Raw genomic sequence first — 25,786 nt, 5'->3', positions numbered from 1 at the left:
GGCAACTCATGAAAAGGGTGGGTATTGGTAGCATAGGATTAATTCAATTAAGATGTGGGGAGCACTTATTATTCTCCCTAAACAGACAACAATCAAAACTTTCCTAAATGACCACATGATTTGGGAACTAAAATCTTACCAACTTTCTGAGACCAAGGCTTTGAAGAGTCTTTCACCCCTTTGGAAAGTTTGGCCCTAGACTCTAAAGCCCTGTAGATATTTTTGAATATTTTGCACTACCAGGTTATAAAGCACGATAATTAAAGCAAAATAACTGTTGGCAAACTGAAGGAACAAAGGCCATTTTTCAATAAATGTTTTTATTTCTCTTATAGTATTTGTTCACTTTCTTAAAACACATTGACCCAAGCATGAGCAGAAGTGCCATTGAAGTGAATAGAAATACTCAGACGCTTAAAGTACACACGTATACAAGTGCTTGAGTAGATCAGGTTGTAACAACACAAATTCATTTGCGGAGGGACTCCCAGTCATATTGAAAAATAAGGATTTTTCTGCCTACTTAAAGGAAGCATCACGTTTGGCCCATGCATGCTTCTCAGACTTTTTTTTGACTCAGATCCTTGTTAGCCCCTTAGCACCAGAAGAGTTGGATTTTCTCCCTGCAAGGTCCTCTGCTGTCAGCAGAGGCACCGGAAAGTCACCTGTATGACAAGAACAGTGTTCCTCACATTGCTGGCCAAATCCCTCAGCAAAGCTCAATCAGTTTGCTTTCAGTGCTGTTGGAGGCCTGCAGTTCTCATGGCCTTTCACAGAACTTCTGAAACCCAGGCCCAGGCCTTTAAGCGCTGAGCGCAATGGGGACCGTTCAGATCTCAGCCAAGGGGTACCGGCTCCTACGAGGAAGGGATTAATTGTGTCACAACGTTCTCATTAACGTCACAGGAAAAACATCTAATAAAGGCATAAGGGAATAGCAAGAAGCAAATCTGACTGTTCTTAACCAATTCTGCCCTCAGGTTATGTCTTATGGCAATCAGAGGAATGTACTGAAATAGATTACGGGCACGGGAAATAGAAACAGGGCATGGGAAAACAAAAATGTAGAAAGGAATACACAGACTGAGACCATGTATTAAGTAAGTTCCCCATATAATGTCTATGACTCATACACCTTCCCAGAGAGGTGGTGCTCTCACCTTCCCTGGAGATCTTCAAGAGGAGACTGGATAGGCACCTGGCTGGGGTCTTACGACCCCTCCCACCCCCAGTGCTCCTTCCTGCCCATGGCAGGGGGTCGGACTCAATGATCTGTCTAGGTCCCTTCCCACTCATTGATTCTATGATTCTATAATAAGAGTTTACCATTGGCTTTCAGTACCCAGACCTAACCGTAGCTTGTATTCTCCAGTCAGTACAAATGTGTCCCATCTCTTGAAGGCCCATCTAGAAGAGCTGAATTTTTAGACTGATCATTTGACCCCATATACTTCAAAAAACATTTATTCAGCCATATCAATGAGTAAGTACACAACAACCATTTGAACCATCTGCTGTGTTTCAAACACACATACATCATGGACCATACATGCCCATGCCAGCAAATGGGGTCAACTCCTGCAGTAAAAAGAATATCCAAAAAAAACTGCGCATCACCCGGGGGCTGTTTGAACAGAGATGGCTTTGGAGTTCAAAACCGGTATTGCAAATTTTTGTTTCCTTGCCCGAATTAGGCAACAAAAGAAATTCTTGTGATTACAGTTGTGCAGGGGGAAGGCAGCCTCTGAGGTTGTTGTAAGTATGAGTTAAAATCATAGGACAGTTTGGAAAAATGGCTTCAAATATATTCAGCTTATGCTGATAATCCGCACACTGCTGATACTGACTTCTTAAAACATCCACTCGAGCATCATCTTCTGTTTCACTAGATGCTGGTATCATCTGAAAATGCGTTTGTCCGTTGCAACAGCTAAGCTGCTAGTGTTGCAGGAAAAGGTCATTTAAACCTACTGTACATCTGCAGCTCTGAAGGCAAGTCCAAAAGTATCTAGAAACAGCATGCTGAGGTTATGGGGAACCAGAAATGGTGAGAAGTGTCTTTGTGTACTCATACAAAGGGGGAAAAACAAGAAACCTCTTCCATTCTGTCTTCCCAAATCATAGAGTACTTTCCCCAGTATCCTTCTCTGTAGTGACTTATTTACCATCTTAATGAATCATACAAGTTAGAGATGGAAAAGACCTGGCAAGTCATGTAACCCATCTCTTTGCCATAAGAGCAAACGTCTTGTATCATTCATGTAGTGCTATGTCTTCGTAAAAATGCCTTCTGCCACTGGTTTTATACCTTTTCTTTCAGGATACTATTTCAGAGTCTCACTAATATGAAGTCTTTCCTGATTCCACCTGTCTCTTCTGGTAATTTCTGCTCCCAGTGCTTACATTGGCTTAAATCTCAGCTTTAAGTCACAATTCTGTTTCATCACAAATATTTGGAGGTTTCTTTCTGTATTTTCTGTTTACAGTCTATATTGAATTAAAATAAAAGGAGGAAGGTCATGCATATTGAAGAAAGAGAGTATCCTTAGGAATGAACAAGAGCAAGGACCAGAGCTTTGGTCAGTCAAAGACTTTGATGAAACTCAGCTTATTGATGGCAGCTGAGAACGTGGTCCTAAAATATTCTGTGGGGGTTCATCAGGCACAGCAACTGTGACAGAAACACTGGCCCTTTTCTGACTGTGAATTTGTGTAACTTGGGCCTTTGGGACAAAAGTCTTAAACAAGCCCCTGGAGTTATGGATCTGGCTTCACATTTAGGCACATAATACATGCGGCTTGGTTTTTCAAAGTGGTTGAACACCTGAAATTCCTGCTGACTTCAGTAGGGTCGTGGTATTGTTGAGAGCAAGCAGCTTACACAAGTGGATAAATATAGTTAGTTATTAACTTGAGACATACTCTTGTGCTCAGGTCTTTATGCTCCCTGTTATTTTTTTGAATCTGTATCTCGTTATGCATACCAGATGTATCCTGACAGAAGCTGTGGGCCAGTGATTCTCTACTGGGGTTCGATAGCACTCTTGGGGTCTAGAAGATCCTTTGAAGGGTCCTGCAGCACCCAGCCCCTGTGAGAGGAGATAAGTGCTGGCACCTCCATGTGCTGGGCACCCTGCACACCCTGGGGTCCCAGCACCATTTCCCAGAGCCTCTCCTACCAGCTCCAGGACCACGGGAGGAGTAGGGGAAAAGTGCAGTCCCTACTCCCTGGCCACACACCTGTGTTTGAAGAGGTGGGCTCGGCCACAGATGGGTGGATACAGGACTGCTCTTTTTCAGACTGACTCATTTTGCTGCTCCTCCCATGCTTCTGGAGCTGGAGAGAGGGGCTGTGGAGAACGCTGGCTCTGGTCACTGACATTCAAGTCCCCAGAGAAGCAGCTTTGGTGGCAAGGGGTGTGCTCATTCCCTCAAATACAGAACAGGGGCAGAGAGGGGGCAGATGGTGTAAAGAGCAGGGCACAACAGGCTCTTATCTCTGCTGCCCTGACTTGGCACTGACCTCTGCACCTGCAATGCTTAGCAGGCCCTGTCAGCTCTAAGCATGGGGCACCCCTCCCCAGACTCTCGGCTGCAGTGGGGTATAAGAAAGTAAGTACTGCAAGAAATAGGTGCCACTACATTTTTGAAAAGTTATGGAAGGGGTCTTGAGTCTAAAAAGGTTCAAAACCACTACCGTAGGCCACGTCTACACTGTCTCACTTGTGGTGGCAAAAGGATGCTGCAAGACTTTGCACTGCCTAACTGCTAGGTATGAACAACAGAGAAGGAGACATGGCCCGCGAGGGAAGTGGCATAAACATGGCCCCATTGACGCTAATACCGATTTTGCATACACTTGTGTCAGCTGAGTACTCCGCCCTTTACAAAGCCCTGAAGCCACAGCCTGGGAGCCCAATATCATAAGCCTGACACTATTTTTTAGACCAGCCAGTTGTCACATTTTACCTTCTCCAAAACATGTCAGTAGAAAACAAGCCATAACCTGTAACAAATGGAGTAGTTAGGGACAGACTCTTTCACAAAGAAATTACACATTCACAAAATAGTTACATCTTTTGTGTGGTTATTCGCTGAAGCAATGTTTATAGTTTGGTCAGGTCATCTTGTAGCCAGTGTGTAATCATGGCAGCCATCTCTTTGCTGGCATCTAGGACGAAAGCGTGCCGGAAGCCTCTCTCGCAGAGCCGAATATCCCCGTCGGGGAAATCCATCTTGATCTCCTCGTAATACTGTTGTGGACACCAGCCATCTGCAGTCCCGTAATAAAATATCAGCTACAAATCAAAGCAGAGATAAAACATTCATTTGAAAAAGGTGGAGGTGGAGGTGAGGGGAAAGCAAAACTGGGAATCATGATACATCTTAGTAAATCATCATTATTAAAATCATAAGCTCCATTATACCACTCTCCCACAACGAGAGGCTGTAACCTTCTTACCAGTATCTGGTTAGTGTTTGCTCCTTTTGTCAAGAAATAGTTTCCCAATGACTCAATCTAATAGCAAATGCCCAGTTAAGCTGACATCACATCCCGGGAAACTGCTCTGATCTCCAGGGGACTGTAGTGAACAGAGGCAGTATCACCTTCACTTACAGCTAGCTTTGAAAATGGCAAAAACCCTTGAATCCTGTACGCAGCCTAATCCTGTCGGTGTCTCTTGGGGCGCTTGGAGAACATCTACTAAACCTGACAGGAGGCATTGGCAGAGGAACACTTGAGGCTAAATCCTATCTCACTTTTGGAGCCTAAATGGTATGTACACAGCTGCACAACTGCAGCTCTTGGCGCTTACGTATAGTTTGTGATTCAGCATTGCCCGTCCTAGCCTCCTCAGTACGCCTAGGGATGTAAGTACGCCTGTGCAAAATGTCCAGACATTTAATCAGGCAAAACCCATGACTAGCAGGTGTTAGACAGGGGAGACGGACTTTCTCATATGTTAGCCCAGTGCCACAGTGGCCAAACCACGGCTCCCCAGCACGGTACTTGTGGCTCTTGGGGGCCCACCCACTTCTCCCCGAGGTGGCTCTGGGGGACACCGGGCTGCTGGGGCTGCAGTCACACTGCTTACTCTGGGGAAAGCCAGGGCAATGCAGGTGATGGTGGTGGTGGTGTGCTCACCTCCACTCTGGGTGGCTCAGCACCCCCTGCCCCGCGCTCTCTGGCTTTGGTGGAGGATCGAATGTGGCTCCCAGGATAACTCTGGCCACCCCTAGTCTGATGGTTACATCAATGTCCTAGGAAGGAAGAGGCCCAGGTTCTAGGTCCCCATCACCAAGTGAGGGTTTAGCCCTGCTTCCCAACACAGTGCTGTAACCACCAGGCAGGCACTGGCCAGATCCTTTCCCAGCCCCCTTTTTGAAGCTTGGCCACTCTACTGTGCATCTAATATTCATCAAATAAATGGATGGAGAACAGTTGTTGCCCTATTGGGAGCAGGGGCTCAGGCTAAAAAAAAACAGTCCACTACTAGGATGAATGCTAGGGCAGCATTCATTTCACTGACCCACGCTCTCCTTTACATGTTCTCTTCCTCCTGGTCCCGCATATCTGCCTCTCTTAGCTGCCCAGTGCTGCTCCCTATGGCAGGTACACATGCAGAGTAATTCTCTTCTCCTCTGTGTTGAAAATGTGTATGTGCCAAAACCTGCAGGTATGTGGCTATGTTTGTATCATTAGCCATGTAAGGAGGATTACATTCCTAGGATTTAGCTCCTAGGAATCAGGGGCAGACATGAACTAAGAGCTGCACTGCTCGGTCTTGTCAAAATGAGGGTAATCCTGGGATATACAGAAGCAGGACTTTAGATGCTGGGTAATTTCAATTCTTTATTGTAGGGTTCCAGTGGGTTTAGGCACTTCTGAGGGTTGTCTCAATTGCAATTTTGGAGTCTGGTGCCTAAATTCTTCCCAAGTCCTTTCTTGGATTTGACCCTTAATGTCAAATCATCTGAAGTCACACAGAAAGCCTATGGCAGAGCAAGGACTTAAATCCAAGCCACCCAAATTCCAGGCTAAGGAAATAATCAAGAGACATCCCTCCTCTCTCTTCTTTCCTAGGAAATCATTTTATAAACCTCACCTTGGCATCCCAAATTCTCAAACTTCTGGGTTTCAAATTTGGGTGTGAGAGGTTTTTTGTCTTACACACAGCGAGGTCCAACAATTTTGAAAATGTGCAAGTATAAGTCCAACAGTGATGACACTTACTAAAATATTAAAGTGCAAGTATGGGATGTGCCATGCTTGTGTTCCTCCCAGACGGTCAAGAACATTTCCTTTGTACTAAATGTAAGCTGGTGTCTCTTGAAGGAAAAGATTCAAGGGTTGGAAGCACAGGAATCCACACCACATGCTATCAAGGAAAATGAAGACTTCTTGGTTAGGAGTCATAAGAGACTGGTGCTGGGAAGACTAAAGGGAAAAAAGAGAAGTGGCAGCGTGTGACCACTATAAGAAGGGTCCCCAGAATTCAAGAGGAACAGACTGAAGGCAGCAACCACATTCAAGCACTCTGTGGTGAAACAGCTGAGGAAAAGGCAGAGGTGAGGACATCAGAAGGCAAGAAGCAGAGGAGCCAGCAGTCTAGAGAGCAGGAAATTCAGAGCCCCAGGGATGGGGGCTCCAAGACCACGGCATCAAGAAGGAAGAGAAAAGTGGTGCTGACTGGAGACTCCCTTCCGCTGGGGACACATGCATCAAATGGCTGTCTGGATTTGGGGTCCTGGGAGGTGTGCTGTCTGAAGCCCATATTCAGGATGTACAGAAATACTTCCAAAGCCCATCCACTCCTCAAACCACCACTCTTTCCTGTTTGCTCATGTATGTACCAGTGATATTTCTAGGAATGATGATAAGCAGATATGAGGAAACTACAAGGCTCTTGGCAGGAGGATTAAGGAGCCTGGAGCACAAAGGGTGTTTTCCTCATTTCTCCTAGTGGAAGGCAGGGGCCCAGGCTGGGACCACTGACTTATGGAAGTAAATGCATGGCTGAGACAGTGGTGTTGACATGAAGGCTTTGGGTTCTTCGACAACGGGCAGATGTTCTGAGAAGAAGGACTGCTATCAAAAGATGGGATCCATCTAATCAGAATGGGAAAGAGCATCTTTGGGTGTTGTCTGGTCAACCCAGTGAGGTGGGCTTTAAACTAGGTTCCATGTGGGACGGTGAACAAAACCCTCCAGGAAGAGAGCAAATAAGTCAGAGGTGGAAAGACTTGAAGAAGCAGCTCAACTCCGGGAAAGGGCTAGAGAGCCACAGGACAGCAACAAGTGATGCAAAAGGAAAACAAGTAGGTCAGAATGCAAAATATGTCTGATGTATGCATACAAATGCAAGAAGTATGGGAGACAAACAGGATGAGCTGGAAGTCATAGCCTGTGACAAGAGCGATGACTTAACTAGTATCATAGAAACCTGGTGGACAGCTCTTACTGGCAGAACCTCACCATTGAGGGCTACACTCTGTTTTGGAAGGACAGGGTTGGGAGAAAGGGTAGTGGTGCCACCTTGTATTTAGCAAAATGCATGCACTTGTTTCCTGGTTCAGGAGGAAGAAGGTAGCAGATCAGAAGGTATTTGGGTAAAGATAAAAAGTGAAAGATACAGCATTGATATAATGGCAATTTATTATAGGTGGGGACCTACCATATTCATGATTTCACAGATCTTGCGAAATCTGGGCAATGCCTGCAAAATCCACGGGGTGGGGGAAGCTTATGGAAAAGAAAATGCTGGCTCCTTAGAGGGAGCTGGCAGTCCTCAGCGTGCTGTTGCAGCCTAGTGGGGCAGGGAAGTGGAGGCTGCCTGCTCGAAGGGCTGTGGACAAAACGGCTGCCTCCCGCCACCTCTGATTGGCTGTGAGAGCTGCCTGCCATGTTCCCATGCCCCTCTCCACAATCAGCAGTGAGAGGCAGGGCTACATGATGAACAGCTCTGGCAGCCAATCATCGGTGAGGGACAGGGCTACATCACAGGCAGCCCTCAAAGCCAAATCGCTGGCAAGGCATGGGACCACTGAAGCACCTTGGCTAGAGGTGTGTGTGTGTGTGTTGGGGGCAGGGCTGCCATGCTCCGCCCACAAAATGGCTGCCTGTGCCTGTGTTCTCCCCTTCAAATCAGGGTGCAGCCCTGTGAATTAGGTAGGTCCCTAGTTATCAGCCACCATATCAGGAAGAACAAGTGGATGCGACACTCTTCAGGAAGATGCCAAAAGTATCCAAAATGGTATTGATGGGAGAGTTCAGTTTTCCAGACATCTGCTGGAAAAGCAGTATAGCCAAAGGTAAAATGTTGAGCAAGTTCTAGCTCATGTGGAAGACAGCTTTCTGGTCCAGAAGGTTGAGGACACAACCTAGGGATCATCTATCTTGGATCTTGCCCTAACCAAAAGGGAAAAATTGGTCAAGGTTGTAAAGGTGAAGGGCAATTTGGGAAGAAGGAGTTACAATATAACAATTTATGATCCTGAGACAGGGGAAGCAGAACTATGTTGCTAGATTTCAAAAAGGCAGACTTTGACAACTCAAGGAGTTAATAGACATGGTATCATGGGAAGACAGATTGAGGACCTTGTCACGTGTTACATTTAGCATGTGTTAACTGCGCTCAAAACACTAATGTCCCAGCATTCAAACAGTAAAATGTGTGTTAAGTGCCATCATACTGTAAAAAAGGCAGAACTTTTCTAGTAAGGAATAGCTCCAGATCGTATAACCCAACACATGCTGAGCTAATGTCTCGCTGCTTCATGGAGGTCACAACCCCGGCACCATGCTGGAGCCGATTCTAAACTCCAGTGTGGTAGGGGAGGCTGGGATTGACTCTTTGTTGGTCACCCGGCCCTCTCACCACACAGGAACAGGTTCAAGACTGGCTCAGCGGGTAGGCTGGGACCAACCATCAGCTCTTTGTCAGTCCCGGCCCCTACAGCATACCAGAGTTTTCAATGGTTCTGGTGCCTAAGACGTGATTCACTTAGACTTTAGTAAGCATTACCATGCAACTGCTCAGAAAACTTCGTAATGTGTAGTAATGCTTAACTGGATCTAAATAAAAGGCATATTAAGCATAATGCGACAAGGCCCTTGGGATAAAGGCGCCCAGGAGGCCTGAAAGTTTCTAAAGGGAATTAGAAATCCAACAAGAAACTGTTATAAGACAATGGAAGTACAAGAAGAATGGCAAGAGACCAATGTGGCTGGATGAGGAGTTCTAGGATGCTTCAAACACAAAAGGGAAGTGTACAGGCAATAGAAAGATAGGTAGGTCTCCAAGGAGGCATACCTGAAAATAAAAAGAACCCGAAGGGACAAAATCAGGAAGGCAAAGGGAAAAAATGAGCTGTACCTGGCAAGAAAAAGAGGTCCTATCAATATGTTGGCCAAAAAAGAAAGACCAAGGAAGCTGTGGGTGAATTCTTAACAGAAGATGAAAAGACAAAGCTACTCAACACCTACATTGCCACAGTCTTCACAGAAAAATTAAAATGCAAGAAGGCTTTATCCTAAAAAGTATTATTTGGATAAGAAAGTGGACAAGCTGAGGAATAAAAAAGAAACATAAAGCTTTTGATGGGTCTGAATAAATTCAAGTCAGCAGGGCCTAATGAACTTTATCTTAGGGTACTGAAGGAACTGGCAGAGGAGATCTCAGAGCCCTTGGCCAGTGGCGATGAGTAGGGGATGCATGGGGGTGCATGTGCACCCCTTGAGAGCAGTTGTGCGCCCCCTGATCGGCTGCACTCGCCACTTAGGCGATGGGTGGAGGGGAGGGGCAGGCAGGAGCACCAGTGCCCCTCCACAAGCGCTGGCCGATCGCTATTGCCACTCCTGGAAGCAGCTGCAGTGATTAGCTGCAGCAATTGGCCGTCGTGGGATTTGCGACCCTCCCCCTAGGCAGTGACATTGGCTGTGGGGTGGCTGTCGGGGGACCCCCCCCAGTCGGCGGGACTGGTCGCAGGGGGGCATGTGCCCACCTCGACTAAGGCAGCACCAGTTGCCCATGCCCTTGGCAATAATATTTACAAAGTCATGGGGACTGGGTGGGGAGGGGGTTACCTGAGGACTGTAAAAGGGCCAGTGTAGTGCAATCCATTTTTAAAAAAGGCAAAAATGAGGATCTGGGGAAATATAGATTGGTTAAGCCTCACTTCGATACTTGGGAAGTTACTGGAGCACTTCATAAGGACATCCATTTGCAAGTATCTGAAGTAAGAAAGGCTGATCACAAATAGCCAGCATAGATTTACTAAGAACAAATCATGCCAAACAGATTTGATCTCCTTCTTCAACAAAGTAACTAGTTGGATGGAAGGAGGGAATGCTGTGGACAGAGTGTATCCAGAATTCAGCGAGGCCTTTGACAAAGTCCCACATGACCTTCTTACAAACAAATTGGGAGAAATGCAGTTTAGATAAAACTACGGTACAGTGGACAGACAACTGGCTCGATAGCCACAAGCAAATGGTTCCATGTCAGAACGGCAGGAGACTTCAAATGGAGTCCCACAGGGCTCTCTCCTGGGCCCAGCACAGTTCAAGGTGTTTATTAATAATCTGGACGCTGGAATTGAAAGCTCCTTGAGCAAATTTGCCTACAACACAAAATGGGGAAGAACTGCAAACATATTGGAGGACAGGAGCGCAATTCAGAAGGATCATTATGTATTGGAAGGCTGAGCTAGAGCTAACATGATAAAGCTCAATGCTGACAAATGCAAAGTGCTACGCGTTGGGAAGATTATTAAAAAATACAAATACGGAATGGGTGACACTGGCTGGATGGCAGCATTATTGAAAAGGATGAAGGTCTCTTGGTAGATCACAGATTCAATGCAAGTCAACAGTATGATGAATTGCACAAAAGGTGAATACAGTTTTGGGATGCAACAATAGAAGCAGCCAGTGCCAGACTCGGGATGTGATGGCGCCTCTCTACTAAGCACTGATTAGGCCTCATCTAGAATATCATGTACAATTTTGGGCTCCACATTTTTAAAAAGGCACTGGGAAGTTAGAGAGGGTTCCAGAGACCTGTGACAAAAATGATACATGGTGTGGAAAGCAAGTCATATATGGGGAAAGAGCAAAGGAAACAGGCATTTTCAGCTTGTGGAAAAGGTGCTTAAGTGGAAACATGAAAACAGTCTTCAAATGTCTGAATGGCTGCCATAAAGAAGAACACTTTTTCTCTCTTGCTGCAGAGAGCAGGATGTAGAGCACTAGCTTGAAGTTGCAGCAAAGTAGGTTTAAATTAGATATCAGGAGAAACTTCTTCACTGTTACAGCAGCGAGGCAGTGGAACAGACTAATTAGGGAAGTTGTGGACTCGACATTATTGGAGGTGTTCAAGAAGCTGGACATGCATTGGTCAGGGATGATCTAGAAGTAGTTATGTCCATGCTCCACTATGGGTATTTCCCATGCTTTTTGGCTTTGCTAGTTGCCACATGGAGCTGGGAAGGAATTTTTCCCCCCACCTATTGCTCCATGTTTCATGGGGGTGGAGGGGAGGGAGAGTTTCACCTTCTGCAGAAGCACTGGGTGCTTGCTGCAGCCAAGGCTAGAGATTTTGACTGGTGTATGTCAATATTCCTGCTGGGACTTGGTGGCTAGAGGTTCCTGGCTAGAGAGTTTGCCACTTCACTCAGGGTTCGACTGACTGCCATACTTGGGGTGAGAAAGGCATTTTACCCCATAATTAGATTGGCACTTTTGTCCTCTATAGAGGGTGGCATGACCCTCTTCCTTGGATCTCTCAGGTGTATTTTAACAACCTCTGCGACAGCAGGACATTGGCCATCAGTGTTCCCCTGCCTTACCTGTGGCAGGTTAGGGTGTTTGCCTTGTGGTTGTGGCACGACTGACTGTGTATTTTTTGTGTTAAGTTAGACAATGGATTTGTATAGGGTGATTGGGATAGAGATGATTCTGCCCCTCAAGCAAATCCCGGGACGTCATTCTCCCCTTGTACTCGGCCTTGGTGAGGCCGCAGCTGGAGTACTGCATCCAGTTTTGGGCTCCACAATTCAAAAAGGATGTGGAGAAGCTGGAGAGAGTCCAGAGGAGAGCCACGCGCATGATCAGAGGTCAGGAAAACAGATCTTACGATGACAGGCTGACAGCCATGGGACTCTTTAGCCTGGAAAAGCACAGGCTCAGGGGTGATCTGATGGCCACCTATAAGTTTATCAGGGGTGACCACCAGGATCTGGGGGAACGTTTGTTCACCAGAGTGCCCCAAGGGATGACGAGGTCGAATGGTCACAAACTCCTGCAAGACCGTTTCAGGCTGGACATAAGGAAGAATTTCTTTACTGTCCGAGCGCCCAAGGTCTGGAACAGTCTGCCAGCGGAGGTGGTTCAAGCACCTACACTGAACACCTTGAAGAGTAAATTGGATGCTTATCTTGCTGGGATCCTATGACCCCAGCTGACTTCCTGCCCTTTGGGCGGGGGGATGGACTCGATGATCTCCCGAGGTCCCTTCCAGCCCTGATGTCTATGAAATCTATGAAATCAGATGGCCATGTATCAGTGAAGGCATCCAGAAAATGAGGAACATACAATTAGTGACCCCTGAAAAAAGTTTGGTTTAAGTGGCTTGACTAGTATCACAGGGACATTCTGTGGCAGATGAAGTGATAGAAGACAGTACATAACTTGTCTTAACCATAACAGTACCCTTTCTTCAATTCCTTTTCTCAGTCCCTGTGTAACCACTCAACTTTGGCAACAAACAAAGTGCGGTCCTACAGACAACACTCTCCCCCATCAATAACCAACTGTGATTCATCCCGAAGGTAGGTGTGTGTCCCGCAAACAAATGAGGCAGGTATCCTGATGGGTGCGGGGGTGTGTGACCATATAATGGAAGACAATATCCTAACACACCTACCACTGCTTGCAGTCTGCAAGGAGCCCTGAGATCTAGATATGCCTTACGGTTAGTTTGACACCTCATGGGCTAGGTTTTTTCATGCATTTCCTAGACTTTTTGAAGAGCGAACTGAAATAGAGATTCCATGATGTTGATTTATAAGATGCACATGGGTCATTGCAAGGGTTGTTGGCCTTCTCCAGTCCACTGCACAGACCTGTGCCACGTGAGCTAATGTTATCAGTCCACTGATAGACACGCTTGACAGCTAACTTCTCTGCAGATCAGCACAACAGGACACCTTGCCAGTGGGTTTCATAGAATCACAGAATCATAGAAGTCGGGTCGGAAGGGACCTTGTAGATCTTCAAGTCCAACCCCCCGCCTGGGCGGGAGAAAAGACTGGGCTCAAATGAGTCCAGCCAGGTAGGCATCAAGCCTCTTCTTAAAGCCCCCAGGGTAGGAGCCAGCACCACTTCCCTAGGAAGTTGGTTCCAGCTCCTAGCCACCCTAACTGTGAAGTAGTTCTTGCGGATGTCTAATCTAAATCTACTCTCTAATAATTTGTGTCCATTGTTCCTGGTCATGCCAGGGGGCGCTAGGGGAAACAGTGTCTCCCCCAAACCCTTCTGGTTCCCCCTAGTGAGTTTATAGACAGTCATCAGGTCCCCCCTCAGCCTTCTCTTGTGAAGGCTGAACAGGTTCAGGTCCCACAGTCTTTCATTGTAGGGTCTGCCATGTTGTCCCCGGATCATGCGGGTGGCCCTCCTCTGGACCCTCTCAATGTTGTCCACATCCCTCCTGAAGTGGGGCGCACAGAACTGGACGCAGTACTCCAGCCGTGGCCTGACCAGCGTCGCGTAGAGGGGGAGGATCACCTCCCTGGCTCTACCTGAGATGCACCTGTGGATGCATGACAAGGTCTGGTTAGCCCTGCCAACTGTGACCTCGCATTGTCGGTCCATGTTCATCTTGGAGTCAGTAATGACTTCAAGATCCCTTTCTGCCTCCGTGCTCTCAAGAAGGGAGTTTCCCATTCTGTAAGTGTGCTACTGGTTTCTACTGCCTAAGTGCAGCACCCTGCACTTGTCAGTATTGAAACGCATCCTGTTTATGTTAGCCCACTCCTGTAACCTATCCAGGTCTGTTGCAGTCTTTCCCTCCCTACTAGCGTGCTCACCTCACCCCAAATTTTGGTATCATCAGTGAATTTAAACAGGTTGCCTTTCACCCCGTTGTCCAAATCGCTGATGAAGAAATTGAACAGCGCAGGCCCAAGGACCAAGCCCTGGGGGACTCTGCTGCCCACTTCCCCCAGGCTGAATATTACCCATCCACCACCACCCTCTGAGTACGACCCTTGAGTCAATCTGCAATCCATCTGACTGTGTAGGCATCAATGCCACAGTCGGCTAGTTTTTTAATGAAGATGGGGTGGGAGACGGTGTCAAAGGCCTTGCTGAAGTCTAGAAAGACTACGTCCATGGCAACACCTGCATCCATTGCCTTTGTGACCTGATCATAAAAGGCAATCAGGTTGGTCTGACATGACCTGCCCCTAATGAAAACATGCTGGTTGCCCTTAAGCATCATCCCTGAAGCCGGTCCATCACAGATGTGTTCCTTGAGGATCTTCTCAAAGAGCTTCCCAAGGATAGAGGTAAGACTGATGGGCCTATAGTTGCCCGGGTCCTCTCTCTTCCCTTTTTTGAAGACGGGGACCACGTTAGCTATCTTCCAGTCATCCGGCACCTGGCCCAAGCACCACGAGCGCTCGTAAAGCTGTGCAAGGGCCCTGCAATAACCCCAGCTAGCTCCCTAAACACCCTGGGGTGGAGAGCATCTGGACCCGCTGACTTGAACACGTCCAGCCCCTCCAGAAGCTCTCTAACCCGGTCCTCCCCAACCTGAGGTCTGGAGGCGTTCCCCTTGAGTCCATCTGGCATCACAGTGGGAAGTCCCGGTCCCTGCACAAGAAAACGGACATGAAGAATTGGTTAAAGAGTTCTGCTTTCTCCTCTGGCGCAACCACCAGATTGCCCAGTGTACTTTGCAGGGGCCCCACATTACCCGGTGCCTTCTTCATCCTCCCTGTGGATATATATAGAATAAAAAGGACTTTTTATTATCCTTGATCTTGGACGCTAGTCCTAGCTCTATGTCCGCCTTAGCTTTCCTGACAGCCCCCCTACAGGCCCGAGCAGAGGAGGTATACTCCTCTTTGGAGATAGCACCCCCCTTCCATCGGGTGTACGCCACCTTTTTGGCAAGCAGGCATTCCTGGTTTCAGGGTTTCAGAGATATTTGTTAACAACAGACTCAGAAGCCCTAGATTTCTTCTAAGCTGTGGACGGGAGAGTGCTAGAGTAGTGACAAGATCCTTTGTTCTCTCTGAGCACAGCCACTTCCTTCTGCCCTGTTCCTCTCAACCGGTGCCCATCCTGTCTCTTCCTCACCATGGCTCTTCAGTTCCAGTTTCCCCAGTCAGTTCCAGTTTCCACTCCTCAGGCTTCTCATCTCAGTCCCACTCTTGTCCAGCAAATCTTTGTTTCACCTCTCTGGTCTCACTGTTCCAGGAGGGCTCATTCCATCTCCTGGCCCAGCCACTTGTGCCAACCCCCGTCTGGCAGGAGTTTTGCCCAGCCAGTCCCAATCTCTTCCCCACTCCAAGTCCCAAGATTCTCTCTCTCCACAGCAGCCTTCAGTGCCAGCGTCTGCCTCCTCCTTCGGCACTTTGTCCCAGTCGACTTCCCAACTTGCCCATATTCTGTATTTGAACCCAATAGCTTCCTTGCCTCTGCTACGCGAGCCCAGCGTGTGGAACGCTAGGAGAGAGAGCCTCCCTGATTGCAACTGAGTTGTCGAGATCGAGATTCAGCAGAGTTGACATCAGACTAGATCTGCAACTACAGGAAAAGTTCTGTTAAACGACAGCCTGGAGCAGTGGTGCTGAACCCTCTGGCCCTGTGGGCCAGAGAAGTGGTGCAGGGCTGATCCATGGGCACAGTCGGACCCTGCGCTCCCACCATGCACTGAGATCAGGGCCTGGGGCCCTGCCCCGCATCTACCCGGCTCCACATGCTAGGATTGGGCTCTGGGTCTCCATGCTGCTCCTGCACTGGGATTGCGCCCTGGGCCGTGGCCCATGGGGCTCCTCACAAACCTGTCGGGAGCCCTGCAGCCTGGATTACATGGGTGCAGGGGGCCAGATCTGACCCTGAGACTGGGGGTTGAGCACTGCTGGTCTGGAGAAAAAGCCTCTCTGCTTAATATTAAATTGCTGTTCCCAAGCATGATGGTACAACAGTTTTCCAAACAAAAGCCTGCCAGAATTTTTTAATATGGGGAAAAAAAAAATGTATTTTTCCCTAGTTTTGTTCTTGGAAGTAGGTCAATTTTATGGACTGAGATTTTACAAAACAATCAATCAAACAACCTAAGGGAAAGTTTCATCCCAAATAGTTAAAGTTTGTTTTCATTTGCTAATAACTTCAACAGCCACTTATAGTGGGCTGTGGCAGGCAATCTGACGCCTCGGCACATATTCATGTCATGGCGCAATGGGATCTGATCCCATCTGAATCCTAACAATTAACATGTTAATTGTGGTGTAAATGTAACACATAGAAAGGGCGTGAGTAATAGGCTAGGCTATCATTCCTGCATGGTGTGTGCAGGTCTCGCAGTGTATATTACCAATATTCTTAATCTAAAGCTGCCAAGCTTACATGAAATTCAGATTTGTTTTCAGAGGGTAAGTCTACACATGCATTTGATCCGAGATTGGTTTACTTGTGAGTAAACTACTCATAAGTAAACGCTCCCAGGCAGGTGTCTACATATACAGGGATGTGGGAGCAGACTTGCTGCTAATAGCAGCAAACTGCTCCTGATTCCTAGGGCCCTATATTGGGCCCCTGCAGCCACCAGGGGGAGCTCTAGGTTCCCCTTGGGTGCTAGCTGCCCCACCAGCAAATTGGGGCAGGGTGCTGGGACCTACCTCACCCCTGCAGCTTTTTCCAAGCCCCGTGCCTTGATCACCCAATTGAGGCACAGGGCTGGGACTTGCCCCTGACCAGGACAGTTCCCAGCCCCAAGCTCCTCAGCCTGTTCCCCGCCCAGCTCCATGCTCATGGAGCTAAGGGAGGAACAGGTTCTCTAGTGGGTAACAGGATCTCCCTGCGCTGGCCCCGCGACTGCGGAGCCGGTGCTAAAAGATAAAAATCTCCAAGCTCCCTAATTCCTGACTCTGATGGTGAAGCCCCTGCTCATGATCCCCGTGCTCACAATCTCAGAGTGGGGGGCTTGGAGCTCTTTGCTGCTGGGGCAGGGAAATATAGTCCCTGCCCTGGCTCTGGTGGTGGAGCCTGCCCTGGTGGCTGGCTGACTGGGAGCAGATTTGCTCCTGGTCAGGTGTCTACAAGCACTACTGCACTGTTACTAATTACAAGTAAATTTGCTACTTGCATTTGCAGGTAGCAAATTTACTTGTGATTAGGGTGGTCTATTGCACAGTAAGCATATGCACGTGTAGATGCACATGCTTACTGTGCAGTAAACTATGCTATTTTGCAGTAAGGTGTCTCATGCGGACATGCCCAGCTAGTCAGTTTTGCTACCTGAATCCACTATGAATGCACTGTAGTTACATAATATGAAAGAAGGGTAAAATTAAGGGGCAGATTTTCAAAGACAAGGACAGCAGTAAAATGCTTATGAAAGTAAACTGGGGTTTGGCATCTGACTGTCATTTGTGGCTTTGGAAGCCTCTCTGAAATGGCAAAATGGTAGTAATCTTTGCCTAAAAATCTGAGAATGAATTTTGCTGTTAATCCCATCTTGTTTACAACAGACAGTTAATTTTAAAATTAATTTAAACACAAACACTTTATGGAGACAAACACTTTATGCAGAATTGATAATGCGGTCTCCTCCCTCTTCCTTTTCTCCTTCTTTCTCACAGCATCTGAAGTAAGCCTGTTGCTTACAAAAGCTTATGTTACGCATCTCTGATTTAGTTAGTCCATAAGGTGCAAACCGACCCTACCTTCTGTTTGACTTCAGACTAACACAGCTAATTCTCTCTCCCTCTTTTTAACATCAAAGCCTTGCTATTGCATCATGGAGGTAAAAAGATAAATAATTCTATAGTGATTATGAGCTAGAAGCAAATGGTGTCTTCATCAGGAGTGGGAAATGTTTGCCTTTACTACAGTGTTTGAATGGATTAGGAATCGTAAAATGTATATTTTCTGGCGGATTGGACCTGGCTGCATAGAGGGCATGACTTAACACAATGACTGCACTGCTGTGGGTAGCCAACTGCCAATGCAAGCATTCAAAAATCATGAGTCAAACCCCCAAAATTATGAGACTGGTTTAAAAATCATGAGATTTACCAAACAATAAATATGGGCTTCTTTCTATTTGCTTTCTTGTTGCAGAGCGTTTAAGATTCATGTCTTCTAGCTTTTTACTTCACCCACAAGGGCAAGAAACAAAAACACCCCAAAAGCTGGGGCTTGTAGCCTGATGCAGCAGGAATCAGGAAGTATGAGATAAAGCTACACATTTTCTCAGGATCTCTCTGTAGGGCAGAGTTAAGGTTGTACAAAGTCTGAACTGGCCATTTCAACATCATGCTTTCAAATGTTTGGGTTTAAGTTCAATTGCCTGAGTTTCAAATAACTCTTCATTAACCTTCCCTCCCCCCAACATGTTCTCCTAAGCTTTTTTATTATTTAAATTACTGAGGTACACAGTCAACCCAGTTGTCTAATAAAATGTGGTCTGGGTACAGCTTTATCAACTTTTCTGCCATGTCATCTGGTATGTGTACTCAGACAGTGCACAATGATGGCAGCTGCTGTGTAAACACAAGAAGAATCTGAGATTGATATCAACAGGATGTTTATATTTTAGAGTTTCTAAGAAAATAATAAAGATTTCCTGCCGTCGACTCTATTGGCACTTGCTTTAGTGTGTATGACAGTTCAAAAAAATATAAATTATGGAGAGGCGAATTTCCTTATGCCTCCTGTATGGCTGTCATAGGTCAATACTGAAAAAACAAAACCTACAGTTAAAAAATAGTCATTGGGGTGAAATGTAACTTCCTTTATCTTTCTGGAATGTGGTTCACGTTGTAAAACTTTACAACTCTATTCCTTTGGCAAACACTATTCTAGCTGATGGTGAAGACCAAAGGATTGGCTCTTAGTGGATATCAACTGATGGCACATGTGCAACTACACACATATTTGTATCAGTGGCCTTACTGGAAATCCTCCTGCCAGAAATGAATACTTGTATTATTATTATTATTATTTAAAATTGTATCTGCTGGATAAGGCAGCAGCTCCCTCTGAGCAAGAGCTTTCCATAGTGACTAGTCAACAGTTTCACTGGCTTTGGGATGAAACATGGTTTAAGAGGCTTTAGCTCAGGATTAAATTTTGTTTCAGTCAAGATTTATAAAAAATGATTTGGCTTCCCTGGAATTATGCGTTGATCCCTGCCTCTCCCGGCCAAGAGAATAATGCAAATGACACAGGAATGGATCAGTCCGGGATGCCTTTTCTAAGTTCTGGATTTATATAGGCAGTGCTTTGGCGTTACCAGTCAGTTCCTGGGCAGATTAAAAAAATTGGCTTTAACCTATAAAGCCCTTAATGGTTAGAGATCTGGTTCCCTAAGGCAATCTCTCCTCTCCTATCAGGATACTGCCACAGCTGAGATTAACCAGTGTGACGGTAGGGTGTTTAGAACTGGTTCCTGGTCTTGTTTTGCCAGAACGCAAGTTTTTTAAAGTACTAGGCATAACCTAAAGCCAAATATTCCCCCCCCCGAAAGGATGTGGCTGACAACTGGAGCTATGGGATACTGTTTAAAAAAAAGTCCTATTAGGCCTATGGTAATGCTTAATAGGCAGTTCAGTTAGATGTCTCGATTCTTTTTAATGAAAAAGAATTCACTGGTTTGATAAAACAAAATAGATAATAAACAGAAAGCAGCTTCACTGTAAAAAAATGAGAGCTGAGAAGCACCTTAGAGCCCCGCTTTCAATGCAACAAAGGTTTTTCAAACCATGGGTGCTGAACTGGCGAGGAGGGTGCTTTGCACGTGCTTCTGTAGGACAGGACTGTCCTATATGTTCTGTGGTCCACTGCAGGCTATAGCCCAGGCTGTGAGCAAGACCCTTGGTGCTCAAACTCTCCAGTGACATTTGCAGGAACTCATTTGTCTGGACAAGGGGGAACTGTTCATTTTAACTGTTTATTCAGTACAACCATATGCAAAAATGTTCATTAGTATCTCTCATGGGAGCTGTGTGAGAGAAGGAAAGATCACAGAGCAATACTGATCTGTACTGAGAGACAACCAAGATTAGATATAGGGGAAATTAATTTTTAACAAAGGATGCCTAGGTTTTATTGCATAAAAAAGGGAGGCTGGACAGCCCATATATGTAACAACAACAACAATAATACTTGGCAATCCCTCAGAGTTGAGGATGGTTGTCATCAATGATTGCTTTGTCTGTGTGTCCGAAGATGGCTGATGAGGCTGATCTGGGATCGACAGACTCTGCTGCAGCTCAGGCAGGTGTTTCCATGGGGGGTGGGGGCGGGGATCTGGATTCTTGATTTGGTCGGAAACACACTGTTTCTGCCTCTCCCACTCTTTCATCTCCTGTTGCTGTTGCAAGGTTTTGAAGTACTGAGACCCTTGTAGCAGACTCTTCCTCCATTTGGGGCATTCCTGAGTAAGCATCTCTCATGAGTTGCTATCAATGTTACATTTTTTCAAGCTGGCCTGGAGGATGCCCCTGAAGTGCTTTATTGGCCCTTTTCTTGAGTGTATGCCTTGACTGAGCTGGGAAAATACAATTTGCTTTGGGAGTCTGGAGTGGGACATCTGGATGACATGGCTGGCTCAGCAAAGTTGATGTCAGATGATCGCCTTGATGCTCATGGTGTTTGCTTGCAAGAGGATGCTAATACTGGTGCAACTGTTTTCCCATTCAAAGGATCTTCTGCATGCAGCATTGATGGTACTTCTCCAGTGACTTCAGGTGTCTCCTGCACATTGTCCATGTCTCAGATCCGTACAGTAAGATGGGGATCACAACTGCTTGATAAGCCATAAGCTTGGTTTCAGATATGATATCATGATCTTTGAACACCTGTTTTCTCAGGAGTCCAAAGGCTGCGAGACAATGTTGGATTTCTTTGTCGATGTCAATGTCAGCCTTTTATGCGCAACAGCTTCCAATGGGAAATACTGCTACCCAGCCTGTCCACAGGTGAGGGATAATGGAATGACCTTCAAGGAAGGTTAGCTGCAAAATAAGCAGGGGTAACTCTGATGGATAAGCAGTTGTGGACCAAGCAGCGGAAGCACCAATAGGATGTAGTGGGGATAGCAGGTGGCAATGCTTTCCCTCCTGAAAAGCCACATACATCCTTTGACAGAGTTGTGACATGGTGAGTACAGGCTGCCATTATAATAAGCCTAGCCAGCCCCCAGCTATAGGTCTGCAAGTCCTCAACAGCACAGCAGATGGAAGATGTTAGCATTTCAATACTGCAAAGGAGGATGAGTCTGCAGCAGAATGGTATGTCCAACTGTCTTGGCCTCCTTGCCATTGGAGCAAGTTTCCATTCTGTTACGATCCAGGTGCAAGCTGATGTGTGGCAGCTTCTCCATGATAAAATAAATCAGCACAGGCATCTACCATGAAAATGGCTTTGCCAGCACATATGTAACACTGATTGTTTTTAAGTTTTAAATAAAGTAATTGGATGATGTATTTGCATCTGATGAAGTGAGCTCAGGCTCACAAAAGCTTATGCATAGCTGAGTTAAACGGTCTATAAGGTGCAACTTTACCCTGCCTTCTGCCTGACCTCAGACTAAGATGACTAACTCCCGCCCTCTGCCTCATGACATACATTTAGCTGCAAGAATAACATGCAAGTGTCGTGAGGAAAGTTAGTCTAAACATCACAATAAAATGCAAAAAATTCAAAGGATTGAAAACTGCTACTTAAGTCATACTAATAGTGGGCCGGATTCCAAAAATGCCTCACTGTATAGGCACTCACTCCTATTCCAAGTTTCTTGCCTCATATCAATCACTGGCATTGCTCATGGAGTAACGGTGTCAGAATCAGGCCCCAGCAGTCCTGCTGATTTAAGTGTAATGACTTGTGGAGTAAGGTGCGTGACGCTGGCAGGATATAACTCGCTAGAAATCATACTGCCTAGGGCCAGGTCATGCTCTCTCGGAAGAGTTAAGATGGATGTAGTTCTTCTCTCGCAGCAGCCCGCAGCAGCTTTCTCCAGCTATGGATACAGGGTGGGTTCTGACGTCTCCGCTCAGGCTGAGTCATACGTACCTTACGGGATTAGCAATATCCTTGCAATCACAGTGTGAATGAGGGTGGCAGGAAGTGGTCCAAGGAACCAAGAAGCCCAGTGTAACAGCTCGTTTTTCACTTCATATTTAACACCGGTTAGATTGTTGTCTCAACCTCATTTTTTTATTCCCCCCCTCCACTTGCTGTGATCAATTTCTAGGGCAGGGGAGCAACCCCTGATGCTCCGCTTGCTGATTAGCCACTCTGAATGCTTCCAAGTCCCATGTAGTTGTATGTTTAAATACTACATGCACCAACATCTCCAAATCCCTGTGTGCAACTTTCCTAATTTCAATCCTGTACCTCAGGGGAGTGCAGGCCAAAAAGGATGTGAGATCAGCCAAAAAAGAGGTGTTCCTGGCTCCAGAGAGCACTTTGCACCTATTCAGAAAGTGTGTTTGGAAAGTTTTCCACAACTGGAGGCATATAATTTACTCTGGCTGTGGGCAGGCACGGTATTTGTAGTATCCTTTCTAACCACTGCTTTTCAGATCATGCTCCTCTCAATGGGAATAATTATTAAACCACTGTGGATGACTATGGATACTGGGTCAGAAATCTGGGCAACATCAGACCAGCTGTTTCAATAAGAGTGGGTCAAAATTGCTTTTGGCCAGTCCAATTGGGATTTTCTTCTGTTAATTTAAGATAATGACTTCATGTTTAAAAACAAAACAAAGCAAAAAATGAACTAAAACAGTTCATTTTTCTCTGAAAAGGAAAGATCTGGGCCCAAGTCCAGCTCCCCCTGTAGGCAGCTATATGGATAAAGTTAGATATGTAAATAGCTCTTCGTACCCCTTATGTAGATCTTAGATTTGGAGATCTTATATCCGCTGTCCACCTGTGCAACTAGACTTGGCCAAATGAGTATGCTCATTAAGGATCTGCAGGTCTTTTTCGCCTAGGGATCATGGGCAAAACTTGAATCAAAGTCACATTAAAAGGTGCACCTGCTTGGAAAGATTCAACTCTAAAATGAAAAGTGTCATGATTCTTAAGGTGAAGAGCAGATGGCGTAAGGTCTTGGTAAATTATGAACCAGTCTAACATGCCCAATATAGGCCCAATCCAGAGCTCACTGAAGTCATTGAGAATCAGATCCTGGAATTAAACACAGCCATGGACCCTTGTGGGCAGAGTGTGATACAATGGGAGGAATAATATAAACCCAGAAGTGCAAATGTTTTCTAAGCTTCCTGTCTTATACAGTTCAGCATCCAGGGAACAAGTCCAGTATTCCCACTGACTGCAACAGGACTACCGATGTGAAAAAAGATAAAGCCTAAGCAAGTCTCTACGACAGCAGGCCTTAAAATAAGCCAGTAATAACTGCTGCCTATCACGGGTACCCTAGGGAACATCTGCTATAGCCAACTGCCCTTTCTTTTTATTTTTCCTCCCCCTAGCAAGAGGATTATGATTCTCACTGTTGATTAATCCTTTACCAATACTGAATTACAGCAGACTTCCTTTTCTGTAAAAATCACAATAAACTTCCTCTAGTACAGCAGTATCTGTGCTTCCAGTTTCTGCGTTAAGGCCCAGGAACAATTAGCTAACAATAATTAATCACACTGGCTGAGACAGTCCTCCCTCAATAAGCCATGCCTTATTTGTTTGGATTTTGTGATTTTTTAAACTCTTTCTGTCAGGTGTTACAATACTGAGGCTCTGGGAGATTCATGCTCTGCCTGGTTTCACAAATAGTTTTGGTATCCGTATATTAAATGATATACCATACATCTATATGGTAGAAAGGTAAATCGTCATTTTCTGCATACAATTCAACTTCTGTTTAATGTGCACATTTTCCTCACTTTAGAAGACCATGAAATGCCTCAATTGATGACCCAAATAATGTCCCAATTCCCCCAAAACACACATCTGATCTTTTAGCATTGTTAAGTAAGTAAGTCTGAAGAGACATGTATTTTCTGTTGGTCCTTGACTAGTAATAATTAACCTTAAACCTGGACTCAGAGAGACTGGAATAATTTAGTATCTCTTCTTCCCTCTCCTTCAGAACACAACATGCAAATATGATCCAGAAATAACTTTTCTATTTCACAGCAGCTGGCACAGTCAGGTGTTAAGATTGGCTTTTAACTTATGATCACACTGACTACTAAACAGTATAAATTTTTTGCGGTGACATCTTGCCAGCACATAGCAACTTGGACTACAGTTCCTGTTTTTATAAACTTCCAACCTTTGTAAGTAAAATCCACTTTTACTGTCAATACACTTCAAAATTAACTTACTGCCAGTTTAGATTTCCCCCCGTAATTTTCACATTCCCAGAAATTACTAGAAGAATTAAAAAGCAAAGGAAAAAATAGGCATTTAACTTCACACTTGTATCTGCTGCTTCTTCAGGGTGCCAGCTGCTCATAACCTCACCTCAACTTTTTATTTTCTTGGGTACATCTGCTACTTCAGAAGTGTGATGACACAGAAGAATCAATAAAACAAAGTTAGTACAGGTTTTCAAAGCTTCCTGTGTGCCAGGACATTGCTTAGATTGACACAGTCCAGAAAAACACAGACTTCAGTAGACCAAGGAACCTGCAAACACTTAGTACTGCCAAAGGCTTCAATTCAGCAAGGAAATAAGCACGTGTGTGACCTGAAGCATGTGAGTAATCCCATGAAAGTTAACAGAACTAGTCAGTTATAAGCACTTTTAAGTATCTGAGTAAGTAACCTGCTAATGTTAAGGAGACTATGTGTATTTAAAGTTAAATATGTGATTAAAGATAACATTTCTCAAAGTCTCTTGCTTAACTTTACTACCGTGGCTTGTCCCAGTATGACTTGAAAAACTTCTTTCTTAGGGAGTATGATCCAGATCTAACTGAAGCCAGTGGCAGTCTTCCTTGGCTTCACCAGGCTTGGGACCAAGTCCCTCAAGAGTTTCACTGAAGTCACCGAGATTATTTGCAAGAGTTTGCAGGGTCAGCCCTTAAGGTTCACCTGTAAGAATCCCTCCCAGGGTGCCAGGAGGACTGTGCGTTTTTCAGGAAGGAAGAGCTAAAAGTACAGAAACCTGAGCTCTACAGACCTTTGAAATGGAAGAGACATCTGACAATTAAAACTGAGACACACCTAGAAAGCCTAGTGGTTGAGGTACTTGCCCAGGGAGAAGGAAACCCAGATTCTCAGCAAGATAAATTTAAATTGGATATTACAAAACACTTTCTCACTCAGATGGTAGTAAAACACGAACAGGTTATCCAAAGAGGTGGTGTAATCTCCATCCTTGGAGGTTTTTAAGACCCAGGTAGACAAAGCCGTGGCTGGGATGAAATAGTTGGGGCTGGTCCAGCTTTGAGCAGGGGTTTGGATGAGATGTGACCTCCTCAGGTCCCTTCCAACCCTAATTTTCTATGACTGTGTGGGGTTTGAACCTGTCTCCTGCTCCTCAGCACAGTGCTTTAACTCCTTTGGGCAGTT

The 25,786-nt window shown here is 45.7% G+C and overlaps 1 protein-coding gene across 4 annotated transcripts in view; it reads right to left on the bottom strand.

Annotated features, from left to right (window-relative positions):
• Positions 1-303: 303 nt before the first annotated feature.
• Positions 304-25,786, bottom strand: part of LDAH (lipid droplet associated hydrolase) — a 219,391-nt gene continuing 193,908 nt past the window's right edge. For all 4 annotated transcript variants that reach the window (XM_090031597.1, XM_090031603.1, XM_090031614.1 and 1 more), the window contains exon 7: positions 304-4,298. In XM_090031597.1, the coding sequence (XP_089887723.1) occupies positions 4,107-4,298 (192 nt within the window). In that variant the 3' untranslated portion in view covers positions 304-4,106. The remainder of the gene's footprint in view (positions 4,299-25,786) is intronic.

Source organism: Crocodylus siamensis, chromosome 1 (assembly GCF_052110815.1).
Source record: "Crocodylus siamensis isolate JL-2025a chromosome 1, ASM5211081v1, whole genome shotgun sequence".
NCBI lineage: Eukaryota > Metazoa > Chordata > Crocodylia > Crocodylidae > Crocodylus > Crocodylus siamensis.
The sequence above is the reverse complement of the archived record's forward strand: the minus strand, read 5'-3'. Positions and strand labels throughout refer to the sequence as shown.